Raw genomic sequence first — 27,456 nt, forward strand, 5'->3', positions numbered from 1 at the left:
GAAGTTGGTAAAATCATCTGAAATATGTCCCATCTTCATTTCACATTACATGGTCTGTGACACTTACCTTTAACTCAAAAAATGATTTTTTTTAATTGTGATTTTCCAGAAATGATTATAAGAAATTCATATAAAAGCCATGGTTCATAAACACCTACATTCCAGAAGGACATGTATGTACCTATCCGCAATGTTGAAGATGAAAGATGAGAGCAATACCTGAAAAGGAGAAGGGGGGGGGGGGTACATATTTCCAACATGCATGCAAGACATTTTTCATGAATGTGGCATCTTGCTAGTACAAAATCTTATTTAGGTTCATTTCCGGTCGGTTTTCATATGGGTGGGCTATCCAATTGAGACCTATAGGGAGGTACACACCTCGGTGTGATGTCAGCACGGGGACTCATCACGCATGCGTGTTAGAATCGTGGAGTTTTCGGGAGGCTTTTTGTCTGTGAGCAGATGAATTCTAGACCTGGCAGAGTAGGTAGACTAAACAGTGGACGCTGAAGTCCACCTTTTACCTTGTAAAGCTTTCCTGGCGGCAACTTTTGCGAAAAGTGCTGAGGAGGGTTCAGAGATTGAAAAACCTAGTGTAAGAGCAGCAATATTCTCGTTGCAGATTATTTTCGTGAAAACATATAGTGTACGTTATCAGGTTATGCCCAGGTTTTCAGAATGAGATTTCCGAAAAGAAGACGAGAAGCTGCGGTAGAAGATGCGTCGGAGATGTCTGCCCAGTTCCGAAATCCCTTCGTGCACGAGTTAAAATTTACGCTTCTGCAAAAAATCAAGGTTAGTAAACACAACGTGTTTGTAAATGTGCTGAACGTGCACATAATCTGATGCACATCCTAGTTGTCTACTTCGCAGCCGCATCAACCATTCAGACGTAGAAATACCTGAAAGCTGGTTGAAACACTACTTACCCGTTTGCAGATTTATTGTGATTGTCAGTCAGTTCATTAGAATGAGGGGTGAGTCAAACAAAAATGTTATAGGTAAACCTACTTGAGTTCGAAGGTATAGCCCTAATCTTAGTCGAACTTTCATGCTCTTCTATATAGACTACTACGCGACCAGTGGGCGCTTGAGACACCCTTGCCATTGGAAGATGAGGTTGTTTGCCTACAGATGACGGGGTAGCTAAATCGGTTCCCTTGTTTAGCAGCAACATGTGAAAGTCAACCGCTCCTCCGCTGAGGTTGCGGATGAGATGAGTGCGCTGTTAATTTGGTGTCATAAAATTCTGAGGATGTGACGGAGCGTCCGTTCGTCGCAGTTTCTCGTGCTTTCTCAAGTAGCCTTCTCCGAGTAGTAAATCCAGTCTTTGAATACATTGTGAATACACTTGAATGCTGCATCTCTCGACGTATCATTTAAGTGCAACCTACTTACGACTGTGTCGAGTTGGTGTGATTAAATTATTCAGTGTTATTTAAGTCTTGGTCCATAATCAAATCCCTGCTCATGTGCATGGGGTTGCATTTTACATATGTTGCATATCTTATATGCTCCCCCCACCCTCATTACATGGTTACTGTCTGAGAGACAGGCTCGTTCCTCCTCAACATCCATAGGCTCCATGCTTCCTTCCTGATTCTATAGGACTCTTTTAAGAGGAAAACACTGGGTCTGGATCTTCTGATAGACCCCTTCCTCGTCTATGACGTGGAGGCTGGAGTGACACTTCCTTCCACAGGATGGAACCAGCTCTACCAAGCCAGCAGTTGACTCTTGGCGTTGGCATACACAGTCAAGGCAGCTCCCCACTGTTTTATACCAGCTTGGTCACTTATATCTTCCATTACATAACAACACACACAAATACAGCCGAGTCTCTTAATGTCCTGGTGAGTCCCAGCATGAGCCTAAATAGTTCAGACCATTGGATAAATGGGCTGTTGTTGTGAGGTGGCTGCTGCTGCATAGTTCTGTTTTGGCACTGCTGTCGTTTGCCTGCCTGGGCAGTTTGTGTGTGTGTTGGTTCTGCTATGGTAGCCTGATGTGGGCTCTTACACAGGTTGGCAGGATCCAGGTGTGTTTGGATGGAAAGGGATGCTTATGTTTCTCTGTAATGTCATGTTGTTTTCGTCTGGCCAAGAGGGTTTTTCTATTGGGTGTTTAGCCCCTGAAAACACTGTGAAAACATGGTTTGGTCTTGCTATATTGGTTGGTGCGAAGTAAAGGGGACGGCAGATGAAATATTTTCTCTTCGTCAGAGGCCACTTTTGTTCTTTCTTTTTTTTTACATGCAGGAAGAATGTGGCATGTGTCACATGATACTCTAACGTATAGAAGTGCAGAGACTGTTTTCCAAGAACTGCGTGGATACTCTCCATTATTCAGAAGCTTTGCTTACAACTTGTTAACGTATTAACAAGAGCCTGGGAAGCTGTGCGTGTGTGTGTGTGTGTGTGTGTGCGTGTGTGCGTGTGTGTGTGTGTGTGTGTGTGTTGGTAGGCAGGCTCTGTATGTGTCCTTGTATACATAACCACTGTGCTTATGTACATACAACCACAGCTGCTTCACCAAGAGGGTTGACCTAACATGGAAACAAGGGCTTTCTGTTCCATGCAGAACTGGCTAATCAATAACCCAACAGTGCTGTTTTATCCCCCATCGATGGCATGAGATGGTGGAAGAGACCCGACTCGGTTCGTCAATCAGGTCGTTCACTGCAACACACTGTGGTGCAGTCCCCATCCTCTGCCTACTCTCCCACTCACCCTTTCACCTACTTCCCAGCCCTTAATGGCAGTCAGGCTCTGAATCTGGGAGTGATGGGGCGGCCCAGATCTGGTGAACGTCCGTCAAGTTCCAACCACATCCGGGCCAGATATGTTCCAGGACCCAGGTGCTCTCCTCCGGCTAGGGTTTCAGTCTTCCTGCGAGTGTGAGGAAATATGAGAGCTGGTGAAATGACGTTGCTCTGTGAATAGCGACGGTCTGAAAAGAATTCTGAGAATGAGGAAGGGCCCCAATGTATGGGAGAAGAACAGTGGCGTGCAGGAAAAGGGATGAGTGAGCTTGAAGTGTGTCTGTCTGTGTGTGTGTGTGCGTGTGTGTGAATGTGTGTGAACAGTGTCTGTTTTTCCACATGGCAAAGGCCTGATCCTCTTTCTAGGTGCGCCACACCTACAAATTCAGGAACGGACCAGGAACAAAGCACCATCTCTTGGTGCACGCCTGGATCCTATTACTGTGTGTGTGTGCGCGTAAATGTGTGCGTGCACATGAATGTGTGCATGTGTTTTTCCATTGAGATGTTTTTTTCTATGACTTAAACAGTGCAAAGTTAGGCTGAAGAACCTGAAAAACACCCTTGCACTACTCCATATAGTCGGAGACATACTCTGAAATCACTTCACAGACCTCAGAGTGGCATTAGATTTGTGTTAGAATAGTTGTGTGAGAGGAGAATGAACATATCAGAGGTACTGATTTGTCTTCTGCAGACTTTCACCTGTGTGTAGCACTTAAAGCTCTGTAGTCAGGTTTCTTGTGATATTTTTTCTCTTTGCCTTGCCCTTCCTGGTTGGAAGGGCAGAAGGGTTTTTAAAAAATCTCTAGGTCAGGCAGGAAGGAAGTCATTCTGCGGATCTGATAATTAAATCCATTCTTTCGCTCAGATTTCTGGAGGGAGAGAGGTTGAAGTGGCCTGAAACTACACAGCGGTCAGATTTCACGCCGCTGGCAACACACAATCTGTTGTGGAAAAATGGAGTGGATGAGGGAAAGAGAGAAAAAAGAGTCTGGAATGCCCGATTGCAAGTTAATGTTGTCAACTGTTTCTCTTTCTCTCTTCTCTGTTCACGCACTCACTCACAATTCAATTCAGTTCTCTAATAACTTGATATTGCTAGAGCTCTGAACATGTATGATGTATTATATTATGTAGGGTTAGACGTGTTTCTTCTCTCTTTCTCTCTCTGAGCTCAATGTTGCTAAATAATGGAAAATTAAACAGTACTCTCTCTCTCCCTCTCTCTCGCTCTATATATATACGTATATACGTGTATCTATCTATCTATCGCTCTATCTGTCGTTCTCTCTATCGCTATATTGTATTGTATTGTATTGTATGAAGCCTTGTTATCTGTGTGAGGTGGGGCAAAAATCGGTGAAATTGGAGATCAATGCTGAGGAAATGTCGGAGGGTGGCCAGTCGTTAATGAGCCCTAATTAAAATTCTCCTCGTCCAGAATCCCCCAGATGATCCCTTGCACTCATCGCTCTCAGCGCCTGTGTCTGCCACGGGATTTCCATGTGTGTTTCTCCCTGGGCTCTGCAGGGTAAGGGTTATATCCTTATCTCCGAGGGATGGAGAGCTTTATTACAGTGGACTGGTCGTTTGAGGGCTCGCCGGACAGGATGGAGAGTTATTGACTGATGTGTGGTGCTGAGCTGTGTCGTGTGCGGGCTGAAGATGAATGAGTATCGGTAGGAGGGGGTTGGGGGGTGTGGAGAGAAAGAGAGAGAGAAAGAGAGGGAGGGTGGGTGGGCGGGTGAGCGAGCGGGTGAGCGTGGAGCCCTGGAGCTACACTGAGAAGAAAATTCCTTCTCTGGGGGGATACGCATGTATCCGACTGGGCTGACTAATGATGTCACAGTCTGCTCCGATGCATAACTCTAAATTGCGTCACCAGTAATGTACGAGTGAAGGAAGGAGGGAGGGAGGAAGGAAGGCAGGCAGGCAGGATGGATGGAAGGAGGGAAGGAAGGAAGAAAGAAAAGTTCCTTCGACAGTGTTCCGGCCTGAGAGAAGTATGTGGGGAGGGCCCCGGCTTGCTTTTCAGATGATGATAGTTACGCTGTGCATGGAAGAAAATGCTCCATGCTCTTCAACCTTCTACTGGGAGGCTATTTTCTTCATGTGAGGAATGTTGGGAATTGTAGCTATTTGTGCTTGGCCAGCGGCCATATGAAGATGTCAACAGCCAACACTATTCTGTATTTTCAAAGCGACTGTAGCCTAACTGGTTGTTAGAAAAGATTTAAGGCACTGATTAAAATGTGATCAAAACAGAGCGGGAAATATGCCTAATGTCAGTGCATTTAGGTAAAAGGTTATGGAGCATGTATTCTCCCCTTCCCCATCTGTTCTACCTGTCAATCTCACTTGTCATGTTTTGCGTAGAGCGTGACTGTTTACATAATAGCAGTGCCTGGATCTTGCCTGTCCAGTTAGCTGGTTAAAATACTGGCAAACGCTGTGACATTCACATTACCCTGTGTTCCAAAGCCCAACTGTCAAAAGGTCAAAAGGGCATTCCTTTGTGGTTACAGACCTTTTTTGTCCTAGAGATACTTGGGCAGCAAAGTGCATAGCAGTATTGCAAAAATGGTTAGAATGTTCCATATGTTGAGTTATGGCTTTGTTTTAATGAGTATGGGTCAAGATGGCCGTATTTGTTCAGCGTATGCCATCATATATTCCAGAAGAAATGTATGATTTCCCTTTTTTGTCAGTAAGAAGCTTTTCCCCATATGAACGTACATTCACTTAAAACACACGGGCCATTTCCAGCTTCCCTCCGCTATTAATATTGCAAAGTATCCATTATGCAGTGTATTTAACCACGGATATGCCTTCTGATTCCATTTATTATGCAGGTCGTTTTTAGTCAAATTAATGTTTCAGCTGGAAAGGAGGAAATGATTTTAGGGTGCTTTAGGTTCCTACTGATTGGGCTATTTTATAGATCTTTTCCTCTCATGCGTGCGATCACACACACACACACACACACACACACACCCACACCCTTACTCAAACTTTAGTATTCTATGCCATGTTGAATTCAGTGGTGTTGACTCGGCTGGTCCAGCTCTCAGCTCCAGCTTTTAGACTCTTGCGTGAGCCTTCAAGCCTGCTTTCTTTTTTCCTCGCCTTGCCTCGCCTCGCCTCGCCTCTTTCTCTCTTGTCCTCTCACATGTGCATATATGCTCCTCTGTCTGTTTGCGCTCTCACGCAGTTCTGTTCTAAAAGCCTTTGGGCTCTGCTCTTCAGAGAGGATGGAGTGGAGAAACTCTCCTGGAGTAGATTAGCTGCTTTTGAATGGGGCCTCAATGACCAGCTGGAGACATGGGAAGAGAGGGAGAGACAGTGCCTCCCCCCTCCTCAAAGGGTTACACACACACACACACACACACACAACCCCCCTCCCCCCCTAACACACACACACACACACACACACACACACACACACACAACCTCCCTCAGCAGATAGGGTGTAGAGGCCTAGGGGGGTTGTTATTGTTGAGGTTCCTCTGGTGTGTGTTAGGACTGACAGTACCCCACTGTGGAACACGGGTGGGTGTGTGACCCCCGAGGCTCCTGGGACTTGTCAGACCGGTTGAAGGGGGCAGGGGTAGGGGCGGAGGCCTGCTTGCATCCTCACAGTGATGGATGGTTTTAACTCATCCGGGGTGTTAAGATCGTAAAAAAAAAAATGTCCCAACGGTGACAGATGTCTGTCCTCATCACCACCTATCATCATAGTCTCTCTTTGTCACGGTCTCTCTCTCACTACCGAAACACATACACACAGACACAGACACACACACACACGCGCACACACATGTACGCATATCATTTTTAATACTTTCATTTGGATCTTAACACAGAAGAAGAATTACACATCCAGACATGGAATCATGTTGCAGCTTTGTGCTGTTAGCTATCTTATATCCATCTAATATTTTTTTTGCTTAAGCCTCCCGGCTGAAACCTGCATAAAACAAGTTTATGTACATGCCCGAGGCTCCCAAACTTAAGAACCATTAGTTGGCAGTGGAAACCCAGGTTTGTGATGATACCAGCTAGTGTCTAATATTTCAGCAACTTAGAAAGCATATAGAAATTACACACAAATACACACACTCTCAGAGAGAAACACACACACTCACTCACACACACACACACACACACACACACACACACACACACACACACACACACACACACACTATGTTTGGTTATTTCGCTTACTCTGTCTCACTCTCACTACCTACCACTTCTCCATATATACTGCTTCTATTCCAAAGTTTGTTTCTATTCTATATAGTCTGTATATGATCCTTTCTCTCTTTTCTCTCTTCCTCTCTGTGTTCTCCCTCTCTCTCTCCCTCCTTCCCTCCTCCTAGCCTCTGGTGTCTCCGGGGAGTTATGGCCCCTGGTCCCTGATCAGTTTAATCTTCCTGCCAGTGGAGCGCAGGTGTTGACAGCTGCTCCAGATAAATAAATAAACACTAAACAGCTTTCTTTATGAGCGCTGTCCCCTCCTCTCTCCCTCCCCTTCTACTCTGCCTCTTCACTGCTCCACTCCTAATGGACTTGTCGTGTGTGTGTGTGTGTGTGTGTGTGTGTGTGTGTGTGTGCGCGCACACTATGTGTAGGGTTGTGGGGTGAATATGTGTGTGCACCATCCAACCATAATAGTCCCAACAAGAGTGATTCCCTGCTACACACATATACGCCAATTCTGATCTACATTTATGCACTTCAGGGGCGGAATGTATTACCAGGAAGGGTAATCTGCTAGCCATTACCGGATAATGCCAACGGCCGTTAGATCTATGCTGTACACAGCATAGTTTTCAAATTATTCATATGTAAAGACATGGCAAGATGACAAAAGCATGGGCCATCATCATTAGTTTGTCTACGTCCACGCAAAACGAAAAACCAGCAAAACTTTGGTGGAGTGGTTGAGTTCAGCTGCACCTATAAGAGGAGGCCTCTGCTTCTTCACGTGCTGAGGTGCCCCTGAGGGAACAGCAGGTTCAGCTGGTTCTCAGTACCGCAAGATCAGGGGGGAAATATTTCTGGGTATTTCGGAACTGAACCCTGTCGGCCCTGTTAAATATTCAGCAGCTATTTGTGGAGGAGCGCCCCGTCCCTTGGTTCTTTTGTTCTTCCCACAGTCTCCGTCAAGGGTGTTCAGTAACATTCACACCACGATCTAACACCACGGCCCGTGCAAGAAGGGCTGTCTGAACGTGACTTTTTTTTTTGGCGCGTTGGTCATAGTTTAATTACAACGGCTGTGAGGATGATCTTTTCTAAAGGGCCTTGTCTACCACACCTGATGGGGAGCAAACTGTTCATTAATTCTGAATTATTTACTCGCCTCCACACATCAGGAGATGTTTGCTCAGGCTGTGCAGCTCGTAATGAGAGAGATTAATGAAGGCTGGGATGAATTTATTCTGTTAATTCTCTCCTGCCTATTAATGTTAGAAACCCCTTTTGTTTTAGTCTGTTTAAGTTAAGAGAGGTGCCATTCTGTTCCCTTGAGGGGGAAAATATTTGCCATACAGCAAATTGCTTTCAATCAGAATGAGATATTGTTGTATTATCTAAAAAGCTTTGATGCTACTGTAGAGACATCTTCAATTCTCAACAGCCTTTACAGCCTTAGCAGAGGTGGCAATGGAAATGCTCTATGTTTATGGCAGAATGCCCTGAACATTTTAGTGATGGAGCTTATTAAGGTGGTGTCGGTAGCATCAGCAAGGTCTTCCGTGATGGGCATACAAATCGGAGAGAGTCTATTGCTGTTGCAACTCTGAAAAGACACAAGTTCTCAAAATGGTGCGTTTGGGACTTCTGTTGTAGAGGTCCTGTCAAATGTACTCCAAAGTCAATGTGGAGCTCTTGAATTGTGCTCTCAACCTTTACGCAATTCAGCATTCTGTATGTGGAGTGTGTGTGTGTGTGTGTGTGTGTGTGTGTGTGTGTGTGTGTGTGTGTGTCTCACATACAGTCACTTACATACAATAACTCACACACTTTATCTGAAGTGCTCCTTGACCCCGGCTTGAACCGTGCGGCCATTAATTAATTTGTCATCCATAAGTCAGAGGCATAGGTCCAATGTCTCGTGTCCTTCAAGTGATCTTATTTATGTATTGGTACGTGACCTCTCTCCTTCCCCCATCCCTCTCCTGAAGCCCAATGCATTAGCCTGTAGGGTTACAATATGCCCATTCGCGCTTTAAAGTAACTGCATGTGATGACCATGTGGACTGGGCCTACGCTTTCCAGTGGTCCTAACATTGATCACTGGCCATATGCGTCTAATTGCATCCCTACAGGACATGACTTCATTTGTAAAGATCCTTTGAATTTCATTTGTTTTTGTTTTCTGTTTTACTTTTTTATGTTGTGGTCTGCCATGGCGTGTGCTGGTTTGTTTATGGGTCTGTTGGTTGCTTTGCTGGTCGTGGATAAATTAGATTGACCTGCAGCCTTTCACCGGTTTGCTCGGTGTGCCTCTCAATATTTCCACCCTAGTAGGGAAAAAAAAGTTGTGTGTGTGTGTGTGTGTGTGTGTGTGTGTGTGTGTGTGTGTGTGTGTGTGGTGGCTCGTGGTCTTCAGCTGTCCAAGCGCTCCGCTACGACTGGGTGTTATCTAAATGCTAATCCCGTTAGCGCCCAGCAATCCCAGCCAATCTGCTCCAGGTTTACTCGATTGTCTGTCCTCTCTGTGTGTTTTGGAAAAGAGGCCGTGTTGTGTTGGTGGTGGGCTCTCCCCTGAAGGAGGAAGTGAGATGTAGACTGAGAATGTTGCTACTGGAAGGGTTATACAGCATGCCATATTGACCCCTCTCTCCCTTCCCCCACTCTCTCTCTTTTCACTTTATTCATCTCTCCCACTCACTCCATCCGCTCTCTATCCTATGTATTTCTGTTGTTATTTGGTGTCTAATTCTCTCTCTATCTTGCTTTCACACCCTTCACATCCAATACTAATGCCTTTCCTCCTCCCTCTCTCTCTCTCTCTCTCCCCCTCTCTCCCCTCGTTCTGTCTTTCCCTTCCAGATTGCCCTGATGACAGTGACGCTGCTCCCATTCCGTCTGTTCCTGGCTGCCTTCTGGATGCTGTTGGCCTGGCCCTTCGCCTTCGTGGCCACCGTGGGCCGTGCCGATGACGTCGCGGAGTCGCTCAGCTGGTGGAGGTGGTGAGTGTCAGCCGTTTTGATGGCTCTGATAGTGTGGTGGCGTTCCATGGCATCTAAGTGTCAGCACGCTCTGGCTGAATTCCCACCCGTACCTGCATAATCATCCGTAGAGCCGTGAGCGAGTGTTGATTATGTGTGTGTGTTTGTGTGTGTGGGATGGTGGGTGGTTGTGACGCAAATGGAGGCTCACTCTTTCGGTCATTCCACATGCTCTCACAGGCTACTTGTGCATCAGCAGGCAGCCCTTTGAAGCACCCTCATGCCCACTCGCTCTGACACACAAACACACAAACACACCCACACACACACACACACACACTAACTCATTCACACTGACACACACATACACTTACACTCGGCATACAGGCACTCTCACTTTCTGTGACGCTGATAACTCCCTGTTCAGAGAAGCCAGGAGAATTCAAGGAAATGTACATAATGACATTGCCACTGTGTTTGAGCTGATTGGAATGCTTTTACAACTGTGTGTGTGTGTGTGTGTGTGTGTGTGTGTGTGTGTGTGTGTGTGTGTGTGTGTGTGTGTGTGTGTGTGTGTGTGTGTGTGTGTGTGTGTGTGTGTGTGTGTGTGTGTGTGTGTGTGTGTGTGTGTGTGTGTGTGTGTGTGTGTGTGTAGTTTGTCGGAGAGAGTGAGAGATTTGTAAGGGAGAAGGCCCACGTAAAACAACAATGCATGCGCACTGAAATCTCACTGAGCATAAAATCACTTTACCACACATTAAACGCTATTTAAAATCACACTGAGCTCTTTTTTACACATTAAATGGTATTTATGAAAAGATACTTGCTGGAATAACATGCGTACCTCTGAGCATGGCCTCGATGTGGCGTATGCATGATATTTGTAATTTGCATATTAGCGAGAGATAAGTGTGTGTGCGTGCGTGCGTGCGTGTGTGTAAGAGGCCACTCTCATACACCATACCTGAGTGATCTAATACGCCCACAGTTTAAAGGACACATTCAAATCAGTCGTTTAATCGAGTGACATGACCTGCATTACATCCGTGTGTGTGTGTGTGTGTGTGTGTGTGTGTGTGTGTGTGTGTGTGTGTGTGTGTGTGTGTGTGTGTGTGTGTGTGAGAGAGAGAGAGACAAAAAGATTAATGGAGTAATCCATTTCCCACACTGATGATGCCACTGCCTGATAAAAGAAATGACTAGAAGGAAAAATGCCAATACAGAAAAAGCAGCTTTTCCACACTAACTACTCGACTCCACACCAGCCCCCCCTCCATTCCACCACAAGCCAAACAAACACGAGGCAGCAGCCAGATATGGATTAGCGGGACTGCAGGAGTATTGTATTTCACCTCTGTTGATTGTGGCCAATCTGGCCCCAAAGTAAACAACCAAGTCCCTTCAGGGACGAAAGTGTGTGTGACTATCTCCAATCCAAGTTCAAGCTGTGTGCTTAAGCTGTCTGTGTGTGTTTGAATTCTCTCTCTCTGCTTATCTTTTTTCTCTCTCACTATCTCCTCCCTTCTATTTCTCTCTCTCCAGGGTGGTGGACCTGGCTCTGAAGGCCATCATGCGGGCCATGTGGTTTTCCGGAGGGTTCCACTGGGTGCAGGTGAAGGGTCAGCCGGCTCTGCCCAGCGAGGCACCCATCCTCACCCTGGCCCCTCACTCCTCCTACTTCGATGCCATTCCTGTCACCATGACGATGGCCTCCATAGTCATGAAGGCGGAGAGCAAGGATATTCCACTCTGGGGCAGTAAGTGGCATGTTTGACAGCTGCCGTTTGCATCACGTGTCACTCCGTGCTTTAGTTTTCCTCTGTGCAGTCAGTTTCGCTGTTGCTTACGAACTTTGCGTACCTCTTTTAAGCTTAACAAAAAAACGACAACAAAAAAACACTGTAGAGTGTAGAATGTAGAACTGAACGTGACATTCCACTTGTATCATGTGTGCCGGTCAAATATCTCATATCTTGTGATCGGCCTAAACCTGACCAGGATCGTGGTCAAATCCCATTGACACACAGGAACCTCTGGCTTGATAAGCATATTGTGAAGCACTCTGTGGCAAATTCCTCTGACTTCTGCAAATTTGCCTTTTCGTGTGCAATACCTTCTCATGGTTTACTGTAGATATCGCGCTTAAGGCTGACTGAAAAGGCTGCTGCCTTATAAGATCCCTACCATCTTCATTACACACTAACTAGTAGATAGGCCACGCTTTCCAGACGCCATTGCAGCATCTCTTGAGCCCTGTGCAATGAGTGTGTAAGTGTGTGTGTTCTCGTAGACCTAGAGGAGCCACTCTCGACTGCCAGTGAAGCCAGTGGGAGGCCGCTGTGAGGATGATTATCCCCTGGATGCCCAGGCCTGTCAGGGCACTCCTGCCCCTCGCCTCCTCGCCTCCCGCTGCCACTCCAGTGTCCCTGTAGTCATTAGGAGCCCAGCCGTGGCCCCCCTCCCTTCCACTGCCTGTTGAGGCTTGCAGTCATCCCATCATTTCCGTTAAATTGCATCTCTATGTGTGGCTGTTTGGACTTGCATGTGTGTTCTGTGTGTGCATGAGTGTGAATATGTTTTGTCTGTGGTTACCTGTGTGTGTGTGTGTGTGTGTGTGTGTGTTTAGGGGCATACATCTTTTGTGTGTGGATTGTTTACCTGTAGATCCTACATTAGTGTGTGTGTGCGTGTGTGTGCGTGCGTGTGTGTGTGTGTGGGTGTGTGTGTTTGCATGTTCGTTAATGGGCTCACAGTCAGGCAGAAGACAGGGGACTTTTAATTGCTGTTGAAGGTCGCAAACATTTCTGCAGGGCTGGACGGGGGGCCCTAATCACTCCCGCTGAGCGGAGACGTCAGCGTGAGGCGTGAGCCGTGAGCCGTGAGCCGTGAGCCGTGAGCGAGCTCCACTTAGTGCCCTTCCGTCCCTCAAGTCAACAGAGGAGCAGATTACAAACAGCCCGACCTGCTCAAGTACAATTACAGCAGAAAGCTTCCTATTAGCCTCCATGTCCTCCTCACATTTCCCACAGTTGGTTTATGGTTATTGTTGTGTGTGTGTGTGTGTGTGTGTGTGTGTGTGTGTGTGTGTGTGTGTGTTTGTTTGTGTGTGTGTGTGTGTGTGTATATTTATTTTTGTATATATTTGAAGGTGTGTACGAGTGTGTGTGTGTGCCACATTACAGGCTGTGCTGTAGCTGTTAAGTTTCCTAATTCCAAGTGTTGCACTTTATTTTCCTGTCCGTTCTCCATTAGAGTCTTTGTTGTTTATTTTCCCTCCATTACTGTATAGACGCCAGTGGATGGGTCTGTAAAGGCTGCGTGCGATGCACTTCTCATATATTCCTGTGAGGCTCCTCTCTCCTCTCTCCTCCCTGGCTGCTGTAGAGGCATAGCGGGGCTTTAACCTGCAGCCTTCCTGTTGCCAAGTGCATTAGAACGTCTCAATCCTTTTTCCTTTTATCTTTCCCATCTCTGTCGCTGCCTCCTCTACTGTAGCTTTTCTTTTTCCTTCTGTCCACCCCCCTCTCCTCCCCTCCTCTTTCTCTCCCTCTTTCTCTCTCTGTTTCTCTCCCTCTTATGTCTTGTTTCACTGTCATTTGTTTTCCCTCTGCCACTCTGCGTCTTCCTGTTTTTCGTCCACTACCGATCTCCCATCTCCTCCCTCCATTTTTTTCCACTCCCTTCCTAGTTTCCTCTCCCTCCCTTGGTCCCTCTCTGTCTATCTTTTTCTCTGTCTCTCTCTCTCTCTCTCTCTCTCTCTCTCTCTGTCTTCGTAAAGTCTTTATATCCTTTTCCTCCCCTCTTCCCGGTTGTCCTCCTATTTTGACGTAGAGGTCGGAATCGTCTACTCTGAGAATGACATACATGCATGAAGCCAGAATAATAAACCCGGGTCTAGCCACAGTAACTGGTACCCTTAAAACCTGTTTCCGTCCCTCCCCCTCCCATGGCTGGATGTCCACAAGCAGGACAGACCTGGCCAGCTCCATAGAGAGGTGTCTAGTCATGGTGTTTTATGAAACATGCAGTCCTGTCACTCTGGAGGGTTTTCTGCAGTGAAAGCATGAGCTTTCCTGTTTATTTTTTATTTAGTTATTATAATTTTTTTTATCAACCCTCGAGTCCAACATTTTTTTTAGATGGATATCACGCAGAAAGGGTGAGGGGGAGAGAGTAAAAGAGAGATAGCAGGGCCTGCAGGATAGATGATTGAGCAAGTTTTTCTGTTTTTTTTTTTTTTGTTTTTTTTTTGGAGAGGGTACAGGCACAGTTAATCCCATTAATGTGTAGAAATCTTTTTGATGTCATTCTCTTTCTCTGCCCCCATGTCTCCCCCCCTCCATTCCATGTCTCCTCACCCAGCGCTTATTAAGTTCATCAAGCCAGTGTTTGTCTCGCGCTCTGACCCCGACTCTCGCAGGAAGACTGTTGAGGAGATCAAACGCAGGGCATGTTCAGGAGGGGAGTGGCCACAGGTAGTACTCACACACGCCTGCACACCTGCAACAAGCACACATGCATATCTTCTTTCATACACACACACGCCTGCACACCTGCAACAAGCACACATGCATATCTTCTTTCATACACACACACGCCTGCACACCTGCAACAAGCACACATGCATATCTTCTTTCATACACACACACACTCACACTCATACATAGTCAAAACAGCAGGACCATGATTTATTTTTTCTTTGCATAGCACTTGGTATTAAACGTCGTATTACAAACAAACACACACACAGTCAAAGCAGCAGTACCTTGACATTTTTGTTGGTATGAAACACAGAGCGGCTCTTTTTCACGATTGGTTGGTCAATATAGCAACCCAAAGCACACACTTAACTCTTCCAGCTTTAGAGAGGCCTGTGCCTTGATTTAAACAGGCATTTCTATATGTTTTATGTATTTGTTTATGGATTAACTGTGCTTTTAACTATGACGTGAGACACTGTTTGGTCAGAAATCGATCTCCGATGTCAATGTTAGACATTGTCTGAGTGTGGACAGCTTAAGAGGCTGGGTGGAGTACCGGTAAATTGGCCTTTTGCGTGTCTATTTGTCCTGGTTGGTGCTGTTTGTCTGGGTGTCCGTATTAATTCTTTGCCCACCGCTGACTGCTGCTTTTCAGATTATGATCTTCCCTGAGGGGACGTGCACCAATAGATCCTGTCTCATCACATTTAAGCCGGGTATGTATCTGTGCTTTCCTGATCTCAACACCAGCTCATGCTGACTAAACATAATGCCCTCTGTCTCAACTCTGAATGTGTGTGCAAACTCTCTCTCTCTCTCTTTTTCTCTTTCTCTTTCTCTCTCTCTTTCTTTCTTTCTCTCTTTCTCTTTCTCTATCTCACTCTCTCTTTCGCTCTCTCTCTATCTCTCTCTTTGTCAATACACAGAGGGGATGTTAGAGAGTTGGAAGACAGGGATAAATTTCATATAAATTAGCATTGCATAGTGTGTGTGCTTGTATGTTTTCTCTCTCATCCTGTCAATACACTGTCAGAGCAAAAGACAATGGGGAGACAGAAACGGAAGCATTTTATATAAACAAGCCTATGTGTGTTTGTGTTTGTGTGTGTGTGTGTGTGTGTGTGTGTGTGTGTGTGGATGCCATATTTTCCCCTTGGTTTCCTAGCTCTCTTTATCTCTACATTTCTGTTCCTTGGGTGAGAAGCTTACCACCTGTTATATGTGCACATGGATGTTCATGTGTCAACATGGGGACATACTCTTTCTTGGTGTATCAGCCACCACCCTTGCCAAATACGCACACACACAAACACACTCACACACACACACACATACGGGGCAGAGCTTGTTTTCTGCCAATTACTGTGGTCTCCCAGAGCTGTTATATTGGCTCCCAGTCAACCTTGCTCTTCCTGCGTGTAATTTGTTTGTTAAAGGGAATGAGTGTGTGTGTGTGTGTGTGTGTGTGTGTGTGTGTGTGTGTGTGTGTGTGTGTGTGTGTGTGTGTGTGTGTGTGTGTGTGTGTGTGTGTGTGTGAGAGAATGTGTGTGTGTTTTGGTGTTTTTACTGGCTAATCCTATTCTCTCCCATCAGTTGCTGTGAGAGTCATGTTTTTGTAATCCCCTCCATTCTCTCTGGCGATCCCTGATGGCCTGTGGTGCGCCACTCTGTCTCTCTAGCTTCCTAACGGTCTCTGTTGGAGGGCAACATCGCTGCCATTGGGGTGGGGGGCAGCAGTCCCATAAAGCCAGTGGTCAGCATCAGTGCTAGTCAGTGCAGTACTATGCAGTCCCATAAAGCCAGTGGTCAGCATCAGTGCTAGTCAGTGCAGTACTATGCAGTCCCATAAAGCCAGTGGTCAGCAACAGTGCTAGTCAGTGCAGTACTATGCAGTCCCATAAAGCCAGTGGTCTGCGTCGGTGCTAGTCAGTGCAGGACTATGCAGTCCCAAAAAGCCAGTGGTCTGCATCAGTGCTAGTCAGTGCAGGACTATGCAGTCCCATAAAGCCAGTGGTCTGCGTCGGTGCTAGTCAGTGCAGGACTATGCAGTCCCAAAAAGCCAGTGGTCTGCATCAGTGCTAGTCAGTGCAGGACTATGCAGTCCCAAAAAGCCAGTGGTCTGCATCAGTGCTAGTCAGTGCAGGACTATGCAGTCCCAAAAAGCCAGTGGTCTGCATCAGTGCTAGTCAGTGCAGGACTATGCAGTCCCAAAAAGCCAGTGGTCTGCATCAGTGCTAGTCAGTGCAGGACTATGCAGTCCCATAAAGCCAGTGGTCTGCGTCGGTGCTAGTCAGTGCAGGACTATGCAGTCCCATAAAGCCAGTGGTCTGCGTCGGTGCTAGTAAGTGCAGAACTGTCAGATAATATAATCCTTTTAATGTTCATCCTCACTCGTTGGCTTGTCAATATATTATTCTAATGGCGCTTAACATGTCAGTATATATTCTATAGTATAGTATAGTATAGTTCTGGCGGCATTTTAGTGTGTTCCTACCCTTGGCAGTAGAATGGCGTTGTTTGTGACATGACCTTGTGATTCCTTCCATGTGGTGTTTTGAAAAGAGAGGTGATCTTTGGAGTGGCCATTTTAGGCTTTTTAACAACTCTGTGAATAGCTTGAGGGAATGGGTAGAATTAGTTTTTCTGCTACCTATGCTAGTAATTTAGTGAGTTCCATTCATCAATTTCAGCACCATAGTATACACGCCCAGCTTTATAAAGTCGCGTATTGATTTACAATTCGACTCGCTTGAAACGATATGATGCACTAAATGAAAAGTGCTCTTACAAGTTAGTCGTGTGTGTGTGTGTGTGTGTGTGTGTGTGTGTGTGTGTGTGTGTGTGTGTGTGTGTGTGTGTGTGTGTGTGTGTGTGTGTGTGTGTGTGTGTGTGTGTGTGTCCTGTTACCTGCTCCATCTGCTGTGACACGACAGGCATAGATAAAGAGTGTGGTACAGCATACCTCCATGTGGCCATAAACCCGCAGCAGGAGAACCAGACACATGGCGGTTTGTCGCCTGTCTCCCAATTAAACTCTGCTTTGCATATGGAGGTCAAGGGCAGTTGCGCAGCAGCCTAGCCCACAGTTGGCTCCCATCCAGCGGGTGATGCGGCCCTAAAGGAGGGCCCTGTCCTCTGGCTGAAGGGCACCACCTCCACTACCACCACCGCCACCACTAGTCTGACCATCAGGTCTCGCCATTTCATATAGCCTGGCAATGGTTCAGGAATTTTTATAATGGCTTATAAAATGGCTCATTTTCCAGTGTGGCATGATGTGGGTTATAAATCAAGCCAGATAATTATTCTGTGTGTGCACTAGTGGACTTTTTTAATGAAGACTTGCATAGATGAGATTTTTTTTTTTATATGAGCGAGTGTGTGTTGATACACTGAGGGCTTTGTGATTGATTATTATGTTAACACGCTGTATCTTTGGGTTGCGTAGATATTGGACAAAACTGAGATCGCTGCACTATAGTAATGCAGAACAGCATTGTGTGTGTAGGTGTGTGTGTCTTTCTCTCTCTCTCATACACACTCTCTCTCTCTCTCTGTCTCATACACACACACTCTCTCTCTCTCTCTCTCTCTCTCTCTCTCTCTCCTCTCTCTCTCTCTCTCTCTCTCTCTCTGTCCCTCCCTCTCCATCAGGGTATGCACACTCAGCTGGCACTAAAGAGTAATGAGGGAGGGTGTGTGGTGTACTTTCCACAATGTGGTTTTCCCTATGTGGTTTCTATGGTCTTAAATAGACATTTATTTACTGAGGTCAAAGTTAAAGTACCTGCTACTTGACCATGCACTGCTATATATTGCTAGAATATTGACACAGGTGGGTGCTCTGATAAAGACTAAGCTAAAGGCAGTATCAGATCTGATACATTTGGTGTGTATCTGCACAGTGACCTGCACCAAAGAGGTGATGGTTCACAGGGGGTGTGATGTGTGCATATTGGTGAGGGTGTGCTGTTGACCGCTGGTCAGTGGTGGAAGAAGTACTGAAGTTTAGTACTTAAGTAAAAGTACAAGTACACAGGAAAATAAAAGTTAAAGTTAAAGTACTACATCAAGTATCCTACATAAGTAAAAAGTTCTTACTTTTAAATGTACTTTAAAAGTAAAAGTAAAAGTACTCACGCAATGGGTTGTCTCTCAATGTCTAGGGCTATGCCATTTTGATAAAGAATGCTGGTAATACTTATGCCTCTACAGAAGTCACTACTAGTAATCATTATAAGCAACAACATTTGTTTATTGGAAAGGTTGGTGTACTTATTGTGCTTACCCTCTGTAATACTTTTCACACTCTATCTTACAATTCTGCGGATGACAAGTTATCTACCACGGATTATCTGCAAAGTTAATACCATTAAGCCAAAAAAAATGGAAACATGGAACATGAAAAACAAATGTAATTTAAAACTGGACAGAACAAGGCACGCTAGCTTGACATAACTTAGGCCTACTTACCAGCTTTATCTTACCACTACAAATATAACAAAGATACAAACATGCTTTTTTATGCTATTGCTGTATGTCAACATGCATTTCGCTAGATAACAGTATAATATCATGTCAGTAACCGAATCAATATTCAAAAGTCAGGGACATCAACTTAGCATAGCAAGAACTCTGCTTACCTCAATATGCCACTTTAAATTTCGAAGTCTTGAAGGCTAGCAACTCAGCCTGGGAGACAGGAAATGCATTAAAACCTCCACGAATCATTCTTGAGGCCATTGAACTCGAACATATCTTTTAAATAAGGCCAAGTGTGGCTCATATCAGGGCTCAGTTGAGGCTGACTCTGGATCCATGATAAATAGGCAGTTAGTCAGGCTGTCTGTTGAATGTTTAGTATGACATGCAAGACTAACTAGTGCTGCTGCCAAACCCACATTCTGCTATCATTGGAGCTTACAGAGCTTCCAAAACATTAACGCAATCCATATTTTTGTGTAGGCAACATTTTGGCGAAACTGTGTTCATAAAATGTAACGAGTAACGACACATATTGTAGAAATGTAGCGGAGTAAAAGTATAGATAATAGCTGCAAAATGTAGCGGAGTAAAAGTAAAAAGTATGCACTATTATTTTTACTTAAGTGAAGTACAGATACGTAAAAATGTACTTAAGTACAGAAACGAAGTAAAAATACTTTGTTACATTCCACCACTGCCGCTGGTCACTGATACTCACAGATGAAGCCAGATTACTTTCAGACCCCTGACTCTTTGTAGCCACAGACCTGGATATTTGACTTTTTTTTTTTTTAACCCCTCCCCTCCCTTCCCTCCACTCCCATACCCCAGAGACTCCGTGAGGCAGAGACTGATGTGTGTGAGAGACACACACACACACACATATATATGTTTGTATATATACAGTGGGGAAAATAAGTATTTGACCCCCTGCCGATTTCCCAAGTTTGGCCACTTGCAAACTAATGACTGTTCTATAATTGTAATGGTAGGTCTATTTCAACAGTGAGAAACGGAATATCAACAAAAACATTCAGTAAACTGCATTTTGTAACAGTTATGAATTGATTTGAATTTGTTGCAGCAAATAACTATTTGAACCCCTACCAAACAGCAAGAATTCTGGCTCCCACAGACCAGTTATGTGCCCACGAGGCACACAGATTAGTCCTCATTAGGCCTAACAAGGTACACCTGTATAAAAAGGAAGGAAACCTGTCCAAAGAATCATACTACACACCTTCAATCTCACCACCATGGGCAAGACCAAAGAGTTGTCCAAGGACGTCAGAGATAAGATTGTAGACCTGCACAAGGCTGGAATCGGCTACAAAACCATCGGCAAGCAGCTTGGTGAGAAGCAGACAACTGTTGGAGCAATTATTGGCAAATGGAAGCAACACCAAACAACCGTCAATCGCCCTCGGTCTGGGGCTACATGCAAGACCTCGCCTCGTGCAGTATCGGCGATCATCCGAAAGGTGCTGGATAACCCCACAACAACACAGGGGAGGCTTGTGAATGATATCAAGGCAGCTGGGACCCCATTCACCAAGAAAACCATTGGCAACACCCTACGCCATAATGGTTTGAAGTCCTGCAGCGCTCAAGGAAGCACATGTACAGGGCCGTCTGAAGTTTGCCAATGAGCACTTTAATGATTCTAAGGAGAATTGGGAGACAGGATGTGGTCAGATGAGACCAGAATCAAGCTATTTGGCATCAACTCGACTTGCCGCGTTTGGAGGGTGAAGAATGCTGAATATGACCCAAAGAACACCATCAGGCATGGAGTTGGAATGGAGGTGGAAACATTATGCTTTAGGGCTGTTTCTCTGCCAAGGGTACAGGATGACTACAACGCATCAAGGGGACCATGGATGGGGCCATGTACTGTGGAATATTGGGCTTGAACCTCATTCCCTCATTCTCTCCCATGAAAAATACAACCTTAAGGATTTGGAGAGGATCTGCAAAGAGGAGTGGACCAAAATCCCTCCTGAGATGTGTGTAAACCTGGTGACCAACTAGAAGAACAGTCTGACGTCTGTGCTTGCCAACAAGGGTTTCTCCACCAAGTACTAAGTCATGTTTTGCTAGGGGATCAAATACTTATTTGCCGCAACAAATGCAAATCAATTCATAACTGTTATAAAAAATAGTTTTCTGGATGTTTTTGTTGATATTCTGTCTCTCACTTTTAAAAAAAGACCATTACAATTATAGGTCACTCATTTCTTTGCAAGTGGGCAGGGGTTAAAAATACTTATTTCCCCCACTCTATATACACTAATGCACATGCATCTCCTTGCAGCTTATTAATCTCGGCTTTTCTATCGGCTGTCTATATCTCTCTCTCTCTCTCTCTCTCTCTCTCTCTCTCTCTTCACACACACTCTCACAGACACACACACACACACACACACACACACACACCACAAGTTCTCTGTGGAGATAACTGGAGCATTTCGCGCCCCACCCATGAGGTGATCGCAGCCCTCAGGTGAAACCAGGTCAGGCAGGGAAGAGGGAGAGGGAGAGGGAGAGGGAGAGGGAGAGGGAGAGGGAGAGGGAGAGGGAGAGGCAGAGGCAGAGGCAGAGGCATCACACCCGTGACTGCTGCTGCGCTTACACTGCCAACAGGCCTCAGCGCGGCTATTAGCATCCCCTCAACCTATTCTCCAAAAGACAAACAGTGCCTCAGATACACCCGCATCAATAAAGGCGACGGATGAGTTTGTGTCGAGCCCTGCAATCTCTCCAAGTCTCATTTCTTACACTAGCTTTAACTCTTCTGCTCAATCCATCTCTCTCTCCCTCTTTCTCTCTTTCGCTCATGATCAATGTGTTTCCCCTCAGGTGCCTTCATTCCCGGAGTGCCTGTTCAGCCTGTGGTGCTTCGTTATCGGAATGAAATGGTGAGCATGCCTCATCCATCTGATAAAACACTCTAGAACAGGATGCTGGTGCCACCACATCCCCCCCACTCGCAGTATATCACACACACACACACACACACACACACACACACACACACACAAACACACATAGATATACAGAATCTGCCATTGATCACTTTTAACGCCTCTCATCACAGACTTAATTTACAGGTGGGATGATCTTACATAATTCCTTTCCCTCCCTTCTTCCTCTCTTTCTCTCTCTCTCTCTTTCTTTCTTTCTTTCTTTCTTTCTCTCTCTCTCTCTCTCTGTCTTTCTTTATATAAATAATACATTGGTGATCAGGTTACTGTGGGACTCAACACATTATCATGCAGAGGTGGCGCTGATGCATGAGCCCCTCCTGACACTCCCTGAGACCTCTCTGCACCTGTGCAGGGATTACAGCACACAGTATACACAGTAGCAAACACTCTGGCCCTGATTGTTAGAACACTAGGCGTGTTATATGTACAGTGGATATTGTCTGTTGGTCATATCTCAGAAAAGTAGTTATGTTTTGCATGTAATGGTGTGTGTGTGTGTGTGTGTGTGTGTGTGTGTGTGTGTGTGTGTGTTACTCACTGTGTACTTTCTTGCTCGGCAGGACACCATCACGTGGACGTGGCAGGGGCCTGGAGCGTGAGTACTTGCTGTGTGGTTGTGTGTGCGTGCATGTGCAACATGTGAGGCATTTTTCTCATTTCTATGTGCAAAGTATTTTCTGTTTTTGCCGTGTGCAGTGTGCATGAAGTGCATGTCTGCTAAGCATAGATCAAATTCTTCTTTAAACTGGTTTTGATTTATTTTTTGTTATTGAGTGTTTCTACTCATTAATTGTTGTGTATCTTCAGGTTTAAAATCCTATGGCTCACTCTATGTCAGCTGAACAACCCCCTGGAAATCGAGGTAAATCAGAGCCTTTCTCCACCTAATATGGTTTGTTTTGCCATTCCAGATGGGTCTGATCTGGGTACAGCTGTGTGGCTCCCAATGTCCTGAGCATTCAGTTAGAAACTGCTTTGAGAACATTTTAAGGTAGAAATGGTTAAAGATGGAACAAATGGTTAGTAGGAGGGAACAGATTTTTTTAGCCAATGAGATCTCCGCTGCTTTGAACAGTTTGCTTTGCTTTTGTGGCGAGGAGTTTAGCTATTACCAGTACACCAGGAAGCTCAGATTTGTACACACCCATAACAAGTAAAGACTGCTTTCAAAAGGCCAAAAGTATTCTTTGTGTTGAAGTTTTGGGCCCTTCTTGAAAGTTGCACAATACAGTCATGAAAGTACAAGCTTGACTGGAACACTTAGCAGGGCACTGTTGAGCCATAAATCCCATTTAATCAAGGATAATGTTAATATAATGTTAAGTATAATAACATGAAATTATTTAAAATGTGTCTATTTTCAGTACCTCCCAACCTATACACCTTCAGAGGAAGAAAAGAGCGACCCTGCTCTGTTTGCCACCAATGTTAGGAGGCTGATGGCTGAGTAAGTACCGGGGGCCATTTTGTTTCATTCCTCTGGGCCTTCCTTCCTCATGAGTGCAAGGCTTCCGTTCAAACTTTCTCTCACTACTGGTGCTTTGTGAATTTGATGGGTCATTGTATGCGGATGTCTACTGTATGAGAGTGTGTGTGTGTGTGTGTGTGTGTGTGTGTGTGTGTGTGTGTGTGTGTGTGTGTGTGTGTGTGTGTGTGTGTGTGTGTGTGTGTGTGTGTGTGTGTGTGTGTGTGTGTGTGTGTGTGGTATCTGAAAATACACACACATGCTGTCACAAAGATACAGACACGCGTGTGTGTGTGTGTGTTTGTTTAAGGGAGTATACACATACATGGGCAAATACTGAGTAATTGTTCATATGTAAGTGAGTGCTATGCTGTCTGGATCTGGAGTGACCGGTTCTTAACCATATTTTGCCCCCACTCTCTCTCTCTCTCTCTCTCTCCTTCTCTCTCTCGTCTGCCCTGCATTGTGTCCACGTTTCTTTCCTGGCAGAGCTCTGAACACGCCCGTCACCGACTACTCCTTCGAGGACTGTCAGCTCGCCATGGTTCAGGGCCCTCTGCGTCTCCCAGGCAACACGTGCCTACTGGAGTTTGCAAGGCTGGCGCGCCGACTTGGGTAAGAGGGACAGACTGGCACTCAGACTGAGACATGAGAGAGTTCCTAAGAGGAGCTGGAGACTCCTTCTCACGTTTTGTGTGATTGAACGCGCCAAGGATTTGGAGACTGTGTGTGTGGTGTGACTGCATTGGCGAAAAGGGTAAAACTTTCACCTGAAGCCTTTTTTAAGGGTGAAAACGGCATTGTGTGTGTGTGTGTGTGTGTGTGTTGACGATAGTGTGTGTGTGTGTGTGTGTGTGTTGACGATAGTGTTTAGGTAATGATTTTGAAGCTGAAGTGTAGAATCCTGGAGTTCATTAAGAGGATCGGTGGTGGGGAGTGGAGATGTAGGACGTGGAAAGCAGTCAGGTGGATCAATAAGTCTATCTAAAGCTTAAGACCTGCTGAACTAGTTATTAACTCAGGGGAAACCTTCAGGGCTTTGCCACTAGCAAGTCCCACTGAAACGTACGTACACACACACACACACACACACACACACACACAAAGACACAGGGATGTACACACACACACGTGCACAGATATAAGCATCTAACCACACACCCATGTTTCCTCACGCACACAAAGAGCCCAATGTTGCTGAATAATGGAAAATCAAACAGCTCTCTCTCTATTCCTCTTTCTCTCTCTCTCTCGCTCTCAGAGAAGTGCTTAATTAAAATGGCATCATAAAAATCAGTGGCTGAGAACCTAACCGTTTGTGGGTTTGGATTAAAAGTTGCAGATTGATTTCAGATGCCAGGAAGCTATCTTCCTGTTTTCTCTGTCAGTGTTACAAGGCTGACCTCTAGTGGTGGCAGAATGAAACTACAGGCAAAGTTGTATAATAGATAAATATGTAACTTTTTGGAAAGGGACAAATGTAACTCTGTAAACAAAACCATTAGAAACAGTTCTGTATGTGGGAAGTGACTGTGCATTGTGGTTACTGTAGTTCTTTTTTCCTCTGTTTTCCTTGCAGACTGAAAGCAGGGCTCTCAGAGAAAGTCCTTCAGGAACAGGGCAGCAGGGCGCGTAAGCTATGGGGGGACAAGATGGGACTGGCAGACTTCGCCCAGTGTGTCAACATGCCTGTGACGGACATGCTTCAAGACATGTTTGACATGATTGATGAGGCAAGTCTCACTTAGGATCATTTATGACTGACTTATGCTAGCTATGACTTGATGATCAATTATACGTAATATCAGTAAACATAATAGAGTAGAATTAGAGCAGAAAGTTTAATTGTAGCACAGTAGAATTAAAAACTTAACCAAGTCATAGAATTGTAAAATGTAACATGTTTTAAATGTGCAGAGTCTAGTCTTTATGTGTATTGCATACTTTAGTTAGTGTTTCAGATTGTGTCTGAATAATTCAGATGTGTGAATAATTCCGTGAGTTCATTCTGTGGATAGCTCAGAGAGGTCTGCCATGTTGTCACTGATTGTGCGTCTCCAATGTCTGCTTCTACAGCATGGTTCTGGTCAGGTGGACCTCAGGGAGTACGTGATCGCCTTATCAATGGTCCACAGACCCTTTAAAGGTCTGGAGACAATTAAACTGGGTTTCAGGGTGAGTATGGAATGACACACACACACACACACACAAACACACACACACATGAGTACGGAACATGCATAGGCATGTTGTCTGCTTATACACATATACACAGACAGACAGACACACACACACACACACACACACACACAAACACACACACACACACACACACACACACAGAGGCATGCTGTCTGTTAATACACGCATAGGCATGTTGTCTGTGTGTGTGATGTATATACACTAATATACATGCACACACCTGAATGTAACATGCTCTGGAACTGTGCACACACACGCACACAAACACATGCACCACCATAGCGAGGGGGATAATATCCCTTTAAGAGAATCCGAAGGCAGGATGATGAGCAGCAGGTGTGAATGTCTGCTGTCCCCCCACATCCTGATCGTAGATGTTTGAGGCGGAGGAGGACGGAGGCGTGGCCGAGGACGAGCTGTCAGTCATCCTCAGGACCACCCTGGGCCTATCAGAGCTGAGGACCTCACACATGTTCAGAGTCCTGGACACGGTGCATAAAGGAAGGGTCACATTCGGTATGTTTTACTATACAGCTGATGAAGTACTCACTATAAGGACTCCAACCTGCATGTTGCACAATAACTCGATGTTTTAATTGGAGTGTGCACTTCACTCATGCTCTAAATTAAGACATACTCTTATTTAAAATGAGTTCACACTCCCAGTCAGAGTGCCTCCCTCTGCTCCTGCTGCACACCATAGAACATATGGCAAGGTCATGTTCATTCACTTAAGCTGCATATTAAGCCCTCAACTGACGTATTAGGGATTAAATGTTTACTTTAACATCCTGCCATGTTAACAAATCTAAAGGCCCTGTTATCATTCACTGACATTTTCTTCCCTTCTGTGTATCACACCTTTTGATATCAGATGCGTGCCATATGCCGTATGTTATTTGTGTAGGTTTCCTTTAGCGGCAGTATGGATAGAAATGTCGTATGAATGAATGAGGTAACCAGTTAAAGATGCACATTTACCATTTACCAGATGCCTAGAGCTACAACAGTAGACATTTGAAGGGATCAGTGACATGAGGAAGAGGAAGTAATGCATCTCACTCTAGGCATCTTGAGACTTAAGTACATTTGTTGTGTACGTGTTTCAGTCCATCAAGAATGTTCCAAAACATGAAAAAAATGCTAGGAGCAGGGAAATTGGATGAATATCATCGCAAACGACAACATCACAACTCTAGAAGCATTTGTTTTGTTGTTCTAACTACTTATTTTACCGTGTGATTTCCACTTGTTTCTTGGTACAGAGAAGTTTGAGCAGTTTGTGGAGCGGTGTCCAGACTTTGTGGATCGGTACCTCCTCAGCTCCGGGTCATACCGGCCCAGCAGTACCGTGATTACAGCGCCCCCTGTGTCCAGCAACGGTTTCTGCACAGACTTCAGCCCCCATGATCTGCATAGTCACACGCACAACCACGGCCTAGCAGACGACAAGAAAGTCAACTAGGCTGCTCTCTCTACACTGTGTGAGTGTGAGTGTGAGTGTGAGTGTGAGTGTGTGTGTGTGTGTGTGTTTGTGTGTGTGTGTGTGTGTGTTCCTGACTGTGAGCGGAAAAATTGTTTTGTGAGTGGTGAACGAAGAGGAGACGGACTGCACATGGACACGAGTGTCCTAAACCTCTTTTAATTTCCCATGTTTTATTTATAACGCAATTTAGTCAATTTTTTGGAGGGTTCAGATATTGGTTTTACTGTTGAAAGGACATTTCACAATTTTTGCTCATCTTGAAGCTCTTTCCTTTGTTGAACGAACTGAGAACTGAATTTCGATAATATGTTTTATAAAGTTTTTTGACGAGTACCAGCTACTTATTTTGGAGAAAGTTTTTTCCTCTATATTTATACAGAGTCTTGCTCACCATAAGAAGGC

At 45.2% G+C, this 27,456-nt stretch overlaps 1 protein-coding gene across 1 annotated transcript; it reads left to right on the forward strand.

Moving 5' to 3' along the window:
• Nucleotides 1–681: 681 nt before the first annotated feature.
• Nucleotides 682–27,033, forward strand: lpcat1 (lysophosphatidylcholine acyltransferase 1; the record flags this gene model as incomplete). The annotated part of the gene is made up of 14 exons (XM_080836388.1): nucleotides 682–798; nucleotides 9,830–9,969; nucleotides 11,491–11,705; nucleotides 14,311–14,423; nucleotides 15,085–15,145; nucleotides 21,774–21,832; nucleotides 22,462–22,496; nucleotides 22,709–22,763; nucleotides 23,266–23,348; nucleotides 23,856–23,981; nucleotides 24,946–25,099; nucleotides 25,443–25,541; nucleotides 25,943–26,084; nucleotides 26,834–27,033. The coding sequence occupies 14 exons, from the start codon at nucleotides 682–684 to the stop codon at nucleotides 27,031–27,033; spliced, it is 1,599 nt and encodes a 532-aa protein (XP_080692514.1).
• Between the last annotated feature and the right edge of the window lie 423 nt (nucleotides 27,034–27,456).

This window comes from Sprattus sprattus (genome assembly GCF_963457725.1).
Source record: "Sprattus sprattus genome assembly, chromosome: 4".
Lineage (NCBI taxonomy): Eukaryota > Metazoa > Chordata > Actinopteri > Clupeiformes > Clupeidae > Sprattus > Sprattus sprattus.